General features: G+C 39.6%; 1 protein-coding gene across 3 annotated transcripts in view; it reads left to right on the top strand.

Annotated features, from left to right (window-relative positions):
• LOC133608457 (uncharacterized) overlaps positions 1 to 12,881 on the top strand; it is a 444,769-nt gene that overhangs the window by 302,793 nt on the left and 129,095 nt on the right. For all 3 annotated transcript variants that reach the window (XM_061963698.1, XM_061963697.1, XM_061963696.1), the window contains exon 12: positions 4,165 to 4,532. In XM_061963698.1, coding sequence (XP_061819682.1) covers positions 4,165 to 4,532 — 368 coding nt within the window. The remainder of the gene's footprint in view (positions 1 to 4,164; positions 4,533 to 12,881) is intronic.

Below are 12,881 nucleotides of genomic sequence, written 5' to 3'. Positions count from 1 at the left end.
AGTAGAAACGCTATGGACGAATAGAAGACGAAACGGCACTTCTACTTCCGGTCGGACACTGCAGTGAACAAAGATGGCTCTATTGCACAAACAATAACACTCCTTTTCAGTGACTTTGCTTGTTTTTTTAAATTTGTTTTAACTATTTGCATTATGGCAGTCAGCAAGTAAAAATCCATAATTTGGTAGCACCGTTTTATAAGTCGCAAGGTTCAAAGTGTCAAAAAAGTCCGGAAAACATGTGTATATATATTGTATAACCAAAACTCAACTTTAAATATAATTTAAAAGAACAACCATATATTGATTAGGAATGACTAAACAACAACAAGTAAGATAATAAGAGGCGTAACAAAAATAAATAAATAAAAATAGCAATACAATTTTTTTTCGCTTACTTTTTTTTTTTTTACCTTTTATACGTATTTTACCACCTTAGAGTCTGTGCTTTGTGTCATAAATAAAATGTAATAAAATGTTTGTTAATGAATTGCAAACCTTGCATTAATTGGTGCAATCTTTGGACAATTTTCACCAATATTTTATGCCAAGGCATAAACATTTGTGCTTTAAGTACATTATACTCAGTCAAACCTTTTTGAGTGAGTATGCTGCTGTTGATCTGAGCTTCACCAGATTTAACTTGAGGCTGTTTAAAAATATGTATATATTTTTTTACATCTAAAGTAAAAATAGGCACTGTTAAAAAACACTATTTTGCATGGTTTGTGTTATGCTTCACTGATAGTGTTTTAGTCCTAGTATTTTATCTGTTTTAAATATTGGTTTGTACTGTAGCACTGTGAGATTTATTTAAATGAAAAGTGCGCGACAAATCCAATCTATAGTTATTTATTATTTCTGGTGGGCGCTGCGGTGTCGCACTCTGTTTAGCGGGCCTTGAACGCGTTGTAAAAACGCCTCCGTCTCGTATTACTCTGATTGTAGAACGATCACTCTGTTCTAAGAGAGCATAACTTGTAGGTTCAATGTGCACAATCGAGAGCTTTGTTGCTCAGACATTATGTTTGTATACAAAACCCAAAACCAGTGAATTTGCCACTTTGTGTAAATGGTAAATAAAAAGAGAATACAATGATTTGCAAATCCTTTTCATCTTATATCCAATTGAATAGACTGCAAAGGCAAGATACTTAACAGTCGAACTGGAAAACTATTTTTTTTTGCAAATATTAGCTCATTTGGAATTTGATGCTTGCAACATGTTTCAAAAAGCTGGCACAAGTGGCAAAAAAGACAGAGAAAGTTGAGGAATGCTCATCAAACACTTATTTGGAAACATCCCACAGGTGAACAGGCTAATTGGGAACAGGTGGGTGCCATGATTGGGTATAAAAGCAGCTTCCTGTCATGACTAGAACTATGGCGTGATTTGTTCTCCCTTGGTGCAAATGATTTGGACCATACGTGGCGTGAAGGGGAGTACACTCAAAAAAAAGGAACAAACAAAAGGCGCTCACAGTGGAGGTACAAAACTTGGCTATAAACACAAAACTTGCACAAAGGCAGAAACTATGAACAACAAAAAACACTAACTGTGGCATTAATAAACAAAAACTTACTTGGCTTGGACTAAAAGAGCAGCATGAACCATGGACATGAAACCAAGTGTCAGGAATGTGCAGAGCATAAATGTGGGATGTCGCCAGAAAGACAAACTGAAAACAATGAACTTAAATACTACAGACATGATTAGTGAAAACAGGCGCGTGACTCAAAACCTGAAACAGGTGAAAACTAATGGTTGCTATGGTGACAAAACAAACAAAAGTGCACAAAAAGTCCACAAACAAAACCGAACATGACTAAAACAAAACATGATCACACAGACATGACACTTCCATGAAATGCTCAGTCATTCACAAACAAGGACGGGGGCGAGGGTCACCACTTTCTGAACCAATGCGTGAGCAAATTGTCCAACAGTTTAAGAACAACATTTCTCAACCAGCTATTGCAAGGAATTTTTGAGATTTCACCATCTACGGTCCGTAATATCATCAAGAGGTTCAGAGAATCTGGAGAAATCACTGCACGTAAGTGATGATATTACGGACCTTCCATCCCTCAGGCGATACTGCATCAAAAAGCGACATCAGTGTGTAAAGGATTAGGGATGTCCCGATCCGATATTTGGATCGGATCGGCTGCCGATATTTGCCAAAAATTGCGTATCGGCAAGGCATGGGAAAATGCCGATCCAGATCCAGTTTAAAAAAAACTCCGGTCCGTGTTTTCCAACGCACCGATTTAAATAATACATTCCACTTTTCTGCTGCTCCCTAATTTTCGTTCCGCATTTTCCAGCACACCTTCAACACATCCACAGGTCTGTGGATTCTCACGCAGTTGCTTTTAGCTGCTGGCATTACACGACAGGCTCTTCTCACTCTTTCCTGTGTCTCCCTCTTACAGACAGCGAGCGCACCTTCTTACACACGTCACATACTGTCACGACATACGTCACATACTGTCACGTCATACGTAACATACGTATACGTCCTCCCCGAGCAGAGAGGTAGCAGCATGGCTAACGTTAGCTGTGATGCTAGTGCAGCCGTGCGAGCAACGCTCCCTCTAAGGTGCTCGCCTGTGCAATTGCGCACTGTTTAAGCGTCCTCTGCGCATAGCAAATCTATGCCACGCACAGAATCAAATAAAAAAATAAGCGCATAACAATTTTCGACACACGGACACGACAGAGAAAACAGTTTTTGTCTTCATTGTTCAAATATTGTGACGTCTGTCGAGACGCTTATCTCCATTCGGTGCCACACGTCCACACCATCAAAATGCCGAGGCAAAAATGTCCACATCAACACCGTATGAAAAAATTAGTGATTTTTTTAGTTGTGATTTCCTTCTCTGCATGAAAGTTTAAAAGTAGCATATATTAATGCAGTATGAAGAAGAATGTTTTAATGTAGACATGCAAGCCTTGAAAGAAAATGTTGAAAATCAAGACTACATTTCCTGCAAATGGGTGCATTTCTACCCTATATTTTAACTTTAGATGTATTCTCATATCAAACTCTTTTGGCTGTCTTTTTGACACTTACCCTCCACACCCTGGATTATAAATAATGTAAATAATTCAATGTGATTATCTTGTGTGATGACTGTATTATGATGATAGTAAATATCTGATAGTATATATCTGTATCATGAATCCATTTAAGTGGACCCTGACTTAAACAAGTTGAAAAACTTATTGGGGTGTTACCATTTAGTGGTCAATTGTACGGAATATGTACTTCACTGTGCAACCTACTAATAAAAGTCTCAATCAATCAATCAAAACACATAGAATCATCATACTGCTGTGATTATATGCATCAAGTGTTCATTCAAGGCTAAGGCAAAATATCCAGATATATATCGTGTATCGCAATATGGCCTTAAAATATCGCAATATTAAAAAAAGGCCATATCGCCCAGCCCTAGTTTCAATGATGCCATTTCTGTTTTTCATGTATCATTTTGTCTATTTTGTGTTTATCCTTGAATAAACAGGTCAGTTTCTTGTTACCAACCATTGTGTATTATTCAAACTCCCCTAATTCAGCTGGCTAGTTGTTATCAAGAGTACTAAAACCCTTTTCAACATGATTCTGACAACTAAGTAGGCTAAATAACTTTAAACTTTAATACATGCTCGGATAGGCCAGTGTCGGTCAGTATCGGTATCGGTCAGTACCGGTATCGGATCGGAAATGCAAAAACAATATCGGTATCGGATCGGAAGTGCAAAAACCTGGATCGGGACATCCCTATAAAGGATATCACCACATGGGCTCAGGAACACTTCAGAAAACCACTGTCATTAAATACAATGTGTTGCTACATCTGTAAGTGCAAGTTAAAACTCTACTATGCAAAGCAAAAGCAATTTATCAACAACGCCCAGAAACGCCGCCGGCTTCGCTGGGCCCGAGCTCATCTAAGATGGACTGATGCAAAGTGGGAAAGTGTTCCGTGGTCTGACGAGTCCACATTTCAAATTGTTTTCATCATTTTCATCTGACCACAGAACTTTCCTCCAGAGGGTCTTATCTTTTGACCACGACCGTATATACGTAAATTCTGAATGGTTTCGTGTATCTCAGCCAGCCTGATGCCTTACAATATCCAAATGTCTGACAGAATGACGAGCCAGTGACGGGCGGCGACAGCACCAGCGAGGTCTCCATCTCCTGCTCCTCCACGGACGACACGGCCAGCGTGGGTCCGTCCAGCTCCAGTCCCGACGGCAGCCAGGGTCTGGGCAGCAGCTGGAGCCCGGAGGAAGTCATCACGTCGCGGGGGGCCTCCGTCTCCACGGACAGAGGCGGCGGCGGGAGCGCGGGAGTACTGGGAAGGGAGGCCGAGGAGGAGGCCAAAGACCGAGTGACGGAGGTGCTGCGGCGCTCCTGCCTCTTCCGGAGCAGCCTGCGCTCCTTGTCGCCTCTTCGCCGCCACAGCTGGGGACCAGGGAAGAACAACGGAGGACACGGGGCGATGAACCAGAGAAGGTAAAGACTTGATTTGGAATTTCTACAATGAAAAGAGTCATTTGCAAAACGGTAAAAGTAGCATTATGCCAGGTTTAATTTCAGTTACCGTATTTTCTGGACCATAGGGCGCACCGGATTATAAGGCGCACTGCCAATGAGCGGGTCTAGTCAGGTCTTTTCATACAAAAGGCGCACCGGATATTGCAATAAATGGGTCATGTTATGATTTTTTTCTAAATGTAGAACACTTCCTTGTGGTCTACATAACATGTAATGGTGGTTCTTTGGTCAAAATATTGCATAGATGATGTTTTACAGATCATCTTCAAGTCGCTTTCTGGCAGTCGCTGGCGGTCTTATCATACCTGCCAACTACTCCGGTTTTCCCGTAATTAGTACGGTTTTCATCAGCCTATTCCGGGTTACGGTTGCAGTGATAAAAAATACGTTTTTTCATTAATTAAAAAAAAATATTTTCTTAAAGTTTTATTCACGAAATCACGTAACAACAATGACAATCGACACTGCTTCCCGTAACTTCCTATCGAGCCATTCCGAATGCCATGCGCGAGGCTATTTATAGCACCGCTGCCAAGCACGAGGCACCTGTTGCCCATTGTTTCCAAACGATCATGGAATCAGCCGGAGAAAAATCGCAAACGAGTCTTAAACCGAAAAGAAAACTGCAGTCATTCCGTGCAGAATATTCAAAAGCCTATCCGGGAATAATTATCCGTTCCAAAAAGGGTGAAAACTACGCGAATTGCACCTTGTGCAGACAAGATTTTTCGATCGGACACGGAGGAATTAGCGATGTAAAAGACCACGTTGGGACAAAAAAACACAAGTCTAATGCCGTCGCTAAATTTGGATTTTAGCCACAAAAAGGTAATGACACCAATGTTATCTATTGGAATTGTTTAGTACTGTTATACTGTTAAAAGTGTTTATACTATTTATGCTTTCAAGTCCAAGTTGAAGAAATCTTGTTAAATGTTGACAGCATAACTACCAAAATACAGAAGTACGTCCTTAATATTTTTGCAGTGCTATTTCTGTTGAAAAGTTAAAATGATTACATTAGAGATGTGATGTGCCACTTTTCAAGTGTCTGATGGCTTAAATTAATTTTCATTAATTTTTCATATTTTGAATTTTTTTGAAAGGCTTACAAAAAAACTACATTTGAATTGTAATTCCATGCTATTGACAGGACTATTAATTTTAATGAAGTTAGCTTACCATGTTTACAGTATGATAATTGTGATAGAAATGTGAATTTTAGGCACAGAATATTTTTTACAATTGAACAAGGCAGTAGATTATACAAGCTTGGACAGAAAGTTAATAATGACACCAATTTTTTTTTTATGGAATTGTTTAGTACTGTTATACCATTTGTTTACTGTAAAAAGCGTTTATACTGTTTATACTTTCAATTGACAAATTGAAGTCTTGTGAAAGGTTGACAGGATAACTGGCATTAACTGTCAAAATAATTTCAAACTATTGAAGTTAGCTTACAGAATAAACATGTCAATCAACCCATATGATTTTTGCTGTAATATTTTTGTTTTGAAAAGTCACTGTGACTGATAGAAAAGTGATGGTTTTAGCAACATTTTAACCTGTCTGAATGCTAATAATCATTTTGCGTCGGGGGGGCCTGAACCCCCCACCAGGACTTTGTCCTGGACCTACCGGGGCCTGCGGCCCCTGGATCCTGGTTACTAGGTTTTTCTGATTTCAAAAGTTGGCAGGTATGTCTTGTTTACGTGGCTCACCTTCGACAGCGTCTTCTCCCCGTCATCTTTGTTGTAGCGGTGTAGAGTGCAAGGACGGGAGTGGAAGAAGTGTCAAATAGATGGAGCTAACTGTTTTAATGACATTCACACTTTACTTCAATCAATAACGGAGCAGCGTCTCCTCATCCGTGGCTCACTAGTGCAACAACAATGTGTCCCGTGAAAAACTGTCCGACCGGAACTCTCTAATAACTAAAGTTCTGTGGGTGAACAACATTGGCGTTGTTCGGCCTATTTTAGGGGGGCTCAAGCCCCCCTAAAATATTCTTAAGCCCCCCTAAATAATTTGGTGTTATATACAGTATATATATTTTTTTTTTTACAAATACATGCCGACATATTCATTATAAATCGGCCCGAATATGAGTTTAAATAAATCATATAACCTGTTATTATTCACTCAGTTTCCCCTCACTTCATAGCGTAAGGTAGAGAGCCCCTTTCGTGCGTCGGTATCCAATCCATTCCACTTGTTCATATAGAAAATGCCCACATCACTCAAATTCCAGTCCGCATTTTCTCTGCGACCTTGCTTGCGGTCCTGCAAGTGTACGAAGCACATTATCTTCCTTTACAATGAGTGAAGCTGCACGAAACTTTGTTTGTGCAATTGTAAATAATTTAGTTTTTAAGTTTTGTGTTTCTTGTAGAATCTATATAAAGTAATATACATTAGCCTATTGTTAAAATAATGAAAAAAACATCATTAAATATATTTGTTTTATTGTATTGTTAAATTAATAGCTGTTGTATTATTATAGGATGGCTTGTTAAACATTTCATAGGATTTTCAGAGGGAGGAAAAACCGAGACATTTAATATAAAATGTAAAATGAATAAATACATAAAAAGAAAAAGAAAAAAAATGGTTAAAAGCCATCGTCCCGGGGAGCATTTCATTTTGTCCTGTGCATTTTTTTAAATAATAATAATAACAATGAATCATTTCTAAGTCTTTGTTAGCCGTTTGTGAAGTTTTGTGCTCGTGCGCTACGTTCGCTCGCACTCTGTGCATCTCCTGGGGGCTAAGCCCCCCCCTGTCCTTAAAAGCTAGGGACGCCCCTGGTGAACAATGTAAACTCACTACACCGGTATGTTTTCAAGATTCAAGATGATTTATTGTCAATTCTTAACATGCACAAGACACACAAGAACTGAAAAGTATATTTTCGGCACAGTCCCACTAAGAGCAGACATACGTTACAGGGAGACAAGACGAGACCGCCGACGGTGCAGCCATTTTTACGGCGCTCCTTAAAAAAAAGGCGAGAAAAGGTGATATTGGGAAAGGGGGGGAAGAGTAAAAAAAATATCAGTCAAAGGCTGGATCCACAAGAGGGGGTCCAGACTGAGTCCAAGGGAAAAAACCTCATTTGCAATGCAAACATAAACACGTTACATTTAGTCACAACAAACTCGCAACAGAGGGAGGGGGAGTTGGGGCAAACAAGCGGCGGTGAAGGCGTTGGTTGGGGAAGGGGCGGGTGCGTGCATGTATGTCCAATTAACTTGGGTGTGATGTTGAAATGTTTTGTGGACTGGGGCCGATCTCAGAGTTCGACACCAGGTGTTTGTTGAGAAAAAGGGAGGTCAAAAGCGTCCATCGTGGAGGTGTCCTCGGGGGATGAATTTCCCATAACAAGAAGATAGAGGAAAAGAAGAAGCTTGTCGACTACGGCATCAGCACGGACTACAGTGGCGGACATGCGCAAATGTTCAGGACTTATGCAGATTTCAAAAACAGATCAGCAGATACCAAAAGGTAATAAAAGTTGGTTTTGCATAATATTGTGAAACAAAACGCCAGATAATATGTCTGCTAATGGGTGCCTTATGCACACACCATAGTAATACTTGTACCTCTGACTACGACAATCCATCAAGCGGTGCGGCTTCAAAGTCGTACTAAAACATTTTGACAGATTTTTGAGCGCCTTCTGTAATGTTCTTTATTTTCAATGGAACATTTAAAGTTTTGGTGTTGTTTACTGGCGTCATATTGCAGTCTACACGTATCTCTTATGTGTGACTGCCATCTACTGTTCACACTTATCATTACACCATGTACCGAATAAAATTGCTTTGAGGGTTATAAGGCGCACTGTCGATTTTTGAGAAAATGAACAGGATTTTTAAGTGCGCCTTATAGTCCGAAAAATACGGTACTTTTTCTTTGATGCACTACAATCAGAAGACATGAAGGGAAAAACGTTGTTTCTCAGTGTAGCCACCTTTGCATGCTAGTTATCTAATTGTTTTGCACAATTTATGGGTTTTAACCATCCATCCATCCATTTTCTACCGCTTATTCCCTTTGGGGTCCACAAAACGTAAAGTTTTAAGGTGGTTGTCATTCCAATAATAACTAAAATGGCTACTGAGGGTCTAAAAGCAACAAGCTATATAAATAGGGCTCAATCACCTTTTCTCACCTTTTTTTTAAGGAGCGCCGTAAAAATGGCTGCCCCGTCGGCGGTCTCGTCTTGTCTCCCTGTAACGTATGTCTGCTCTTAGTGGGACTGTGCCGAAAATATACTTTTCAGTTCTTGTGTGTCTTGTGCATGTTAAGAATTGACAATAAATCATCTTGAATCTTGAAAACATACTGGTGTAGTGAGTTTACATTATTCACCCACGGAACTTTAGTTATTAGAGAGTTCCGGTCGGACGGTTTTTCACGAGACACATTTGTTGTTGTACTAGGGTACGTGATTTTGCTGGTTGTAGATTTTGTTTACATGGCTACTTGCGGTATTGTGAGAAAGAGTAACAATTCGGATAAGAATGGATCATAGGAAAGAAAAAAAAATCAAGGGACTGTACCGAAACAAACCGGACCCTGTTCCAGAGTAAAATTGTTGGAACCGATTGGATTGATACCTAAATGTGTGGTATCATCCAAAACTAATGTAAAGCATCCAAACAACAGAAGAATAAGTGATTATTGTATTTTAACAGAAGTGTAGATAGAACATGTTAAAACGTAAATACATTTTGGTACCGGTACCGGTACTAAAATATTGGTATTGGGACAACCCTAGAGGGAGCATTGCTCCAGGGGGTTAAATGAAGTATTACACTAATTGGCTTTGTTACCTATAACAAGGCTAAGATGTTTTATTCAGATAGTTTAACATACACTATATTACCAAAAGTAACTCCCTCCCCCATTTACACTCATTCACACAAAAGGGTTGTTTCTTTCTGTTATTAATATTCTGCTTCCTACATTATATATCAATATATATCAATACAATCTGCAAGGGATACAGTCCGTAAGCACACATGATTGTGCGTGCTGCTGGTCCACTAATAGTACTAACCTTTAACAGTTAATTTTACTCATTTTCATTCATTACTAGTTTCTATGTAACTGTTTTTATATTGTTTTACTTTCTTTTTTATTCAAGAAAATGTTTTTAATTTATTTATCTTATTTTATTTTATTAATTTAAAAAAAAAGGACCTTATCTTCACCATACCTGATTATCCAAATTAGGCATAATAATGTGTTAATTCCACGACTGTATATATCGGTATCGGTTGATATCGGTATTGGTAATTAAGAGTTGGACAATATCGGATATCGGTAAAAAAGCCATTATCGAGCATCCCTAGTTTCAAGCATGTCTTACTCAATATTAGGGATGTCCCGATCCAGGTTTTTGCACTTCCGATCCGATACCGATACCGATACTGACCGATACCGATACTGGCCTATCCGAGCATGTATTAAAGTTTAAAGTTATATAGCCTACTTAGTTGTCAGAATCATGTTGAAAAGGGTTTTAGTACTCTTGATAACAACTAGCCAGCTGAATTAGGGGAGTTTGAATAATACACAATGGTTGGTAACAAGAAACTGACCTGTTTATTCAAGGATAAACACAAAATAGACAAAATTATACATGACAAACAGAAATGGCATCATTGAACTAGGGCTGGGCGATATGGCCTTTTTTTAATATTGGGATATTTTAAGGCCATATTGCGATACACGATATATATCTGGATATTTTGCCTTAGCCTTGAATGAACACTTGATGCATATAATCACAGCAGTATGATGATTCTATGTGTTTTGATTGATTGATTGAGACTTTTATTAGTAGGTTGCACAGTGAAGTACATATTCCGTACAATTGACCACTAAATGGTAACACCCCAATAAGTTTTTCAACTTGTTTATGTCGGGGTCCACTTAAATTGATTCATGATACAGATATATACTATCAGATATTTACTATCATCATAATACAGTCATCACACAAGATAATCACATTGAATTATTTACATTATTTATAATTCAGGGTGTGGAGGGGGGCGCCGGATGTAAGTGTCAAAAAGACAGCCAAAAGAGTTTGATATGAGAATAAATCTAAAGTTAAAATATAGGGTAGAAATGCACCCATTTGCAGGAAATGTAGTCTTGATTTTCAACATTTTCTTTTAAGGCTTGCATGTCTACATTAAAACATTCTTCTTCATACTGCATTAATATATGCTACTTTTAAACTTTCATGCAGAGAAGGAAATCACAACTAAAAAAATCACTAATTTTTTCAAACGGTGTTGATCTGGAAATGTTTGCCTCGGCATTTTGATGGTGTGGGCGTGTGGCACCGAATGGAGATAAGCGTCTCGACAGACGTCACAATATTTGAACAATGATGACGAAAACTGTTTTCTCTGTCGTGTCCGTGTGTCGAAAATTGTTATGCGCTTATTTTTTTATTACATTTTGTGCTTGGCAATTGCGCAGGCGCGCACCTTAGAGGGAACGATGGTCACACGGCTGCGCTAGCATCAGAGCTAACGTTAGCCATGCCGCTACCTCGCTCTCTGCTGGGAGAGGACGTATACGTATGTGACGTATGACGTGACAGTATGTGACGTATGACGTGACAGTATGTGACGTGTGTAAGAAGGTGCGCTTGCTGTCTGTGAGAGGGAGACACAGGAAAGAGTGAGAAGAGCCTGTCGTGTAATGCCAGCAGCTAAAAGCAACTGCGTGAGAATCCACAGACCCGTGGATGTGTTGAAGGTGTGCTGGAACATGCGGAACGGAAATTAGGGAGCAGCAGAAAAGTGGAATGTATTATTTAAATCGGTGCGTTGGAAAACACGGACCGGAGTTTTTTTTTAAACTGGATCTGGATCGGCATTTTCCCATGCCTTGCCAATACGCAATTTTTGGCAAATATCGGCAGCAGATCCGATATTTGGATCGGTTCGGCTGCCCTAAGACTAACCCTCTGATGCCATATCGTTCTAGTTTTTTGATTAAAATATTGTGATTAATTATTGTAGTATCGGAAATTATCGGTATCATTTTTTTAATTATCGGTATCGTTTTTTTTTATTTTTTTTTTTTTTTTTTTTTTTTATTAAATCAACATAAAAACACAAGATTCACTTCCAATTAGTGCACCAACCCAAAAACCTCCCTCCCCCATTTACACTCATTCACACAAAAGGGTTGTTTCTTTCTGTTATTAATATTCTGCTTCCTACATTATATATCAATATATATCAATACAGTCTGCAAGGGATACAGTCCGTAAGCATATAACGCCCACTATAACTAGCGTGCCTGATCAGCCACATGTTGAATCGGGCTTCTGCTTGCTCACGTAGGAGACAGCAAGGCATACTTGTTCAACAACCACACAGGTTACAGTGACGGTGGCGGTATAAAAAAAACTTTAACACTCTTACTAATAATGCGCCACACTGTGAACCCACACCAAACAAGAATGACAAACACATTTCGGGAGAACATCTGCACCGTAACACAACAGGACAAATACCCAGAATCCCATGCAGCCCTAACTCTTCCGGGATACATTATACACCCCTGCTACCACCAAACCCCGCCCACCTCAACCGACGCACAGAGAGGGGCGGTTGATGTGTGAGGGAGCAGGCTTGGGGTGGGGGCGGGGTTTGGTGGTAGCAGGGGTGTATAATGTATCCCGGAAGAGTCAGGGCTGCATGGGATTCTGGGTGTTTGTTCTGTTGTGTTTATGTTGTGTTAAGGTGCAGATGTTCTCCCGAAATGTGTTTGTCATTCTTGTTTGGTTTTGGTTCAAAGTGTGGTGCATTATTAGTAAGAGTGTTAAAGTTGTTTTATATGGTCACCGTCAGTGTAACCTGTGTGGCTGTTGACCAAGTATGCCTTGCTGTCACGTACGTGTGCAAGCAGAAGATGTATATTGTATAACAAGTGTTGGGCTGGCACGCTGTTAATACAGATTGTAGAGGGAGCCAAATGTTGTACCATCATGGCACGCCCTTATTATAGCTGTACGGGTGAAAATCGGTGAATATTAACCCCGGAAGTTTTCTGCGAGAGGCGCTGAAATCCGTAAGTCTCACGGGAAAATTGGGGGGTTCAGCAAGTAAGCATGCTGAGCCGCATCAGAGTGATCAAAGAGCCGCATGCGGCTCCGGAGCCGCGGGTTGCCGACCCCTGATTTAGGACCAAAACCCTTAAAACAAGTAAAACACTCTAACATAAAATCTGCTTAGTGAGAAGAATTATCTTATCAGACAAAAAATA

This window comes from Nerophis lumbriciformis, linkage group LG06, assembly GCF_033978685.3.
Source record: "Nerophis lumbriciformis linkage group LG06, RoL_Nlum_v2.1, whole genome shotgun sequence".
NCBI lineage: Eukaryota > Metazoa > Chordata > Actinopteri > Syngnathiformes > Syngnathidae > Nerophis > Nerophis lumbriciformis.
The sequence above is the reverse complement of the archived record's forward strand: the minus strand, read 5'-3'. Positions and strand labels throughout refer to the sequence as shown.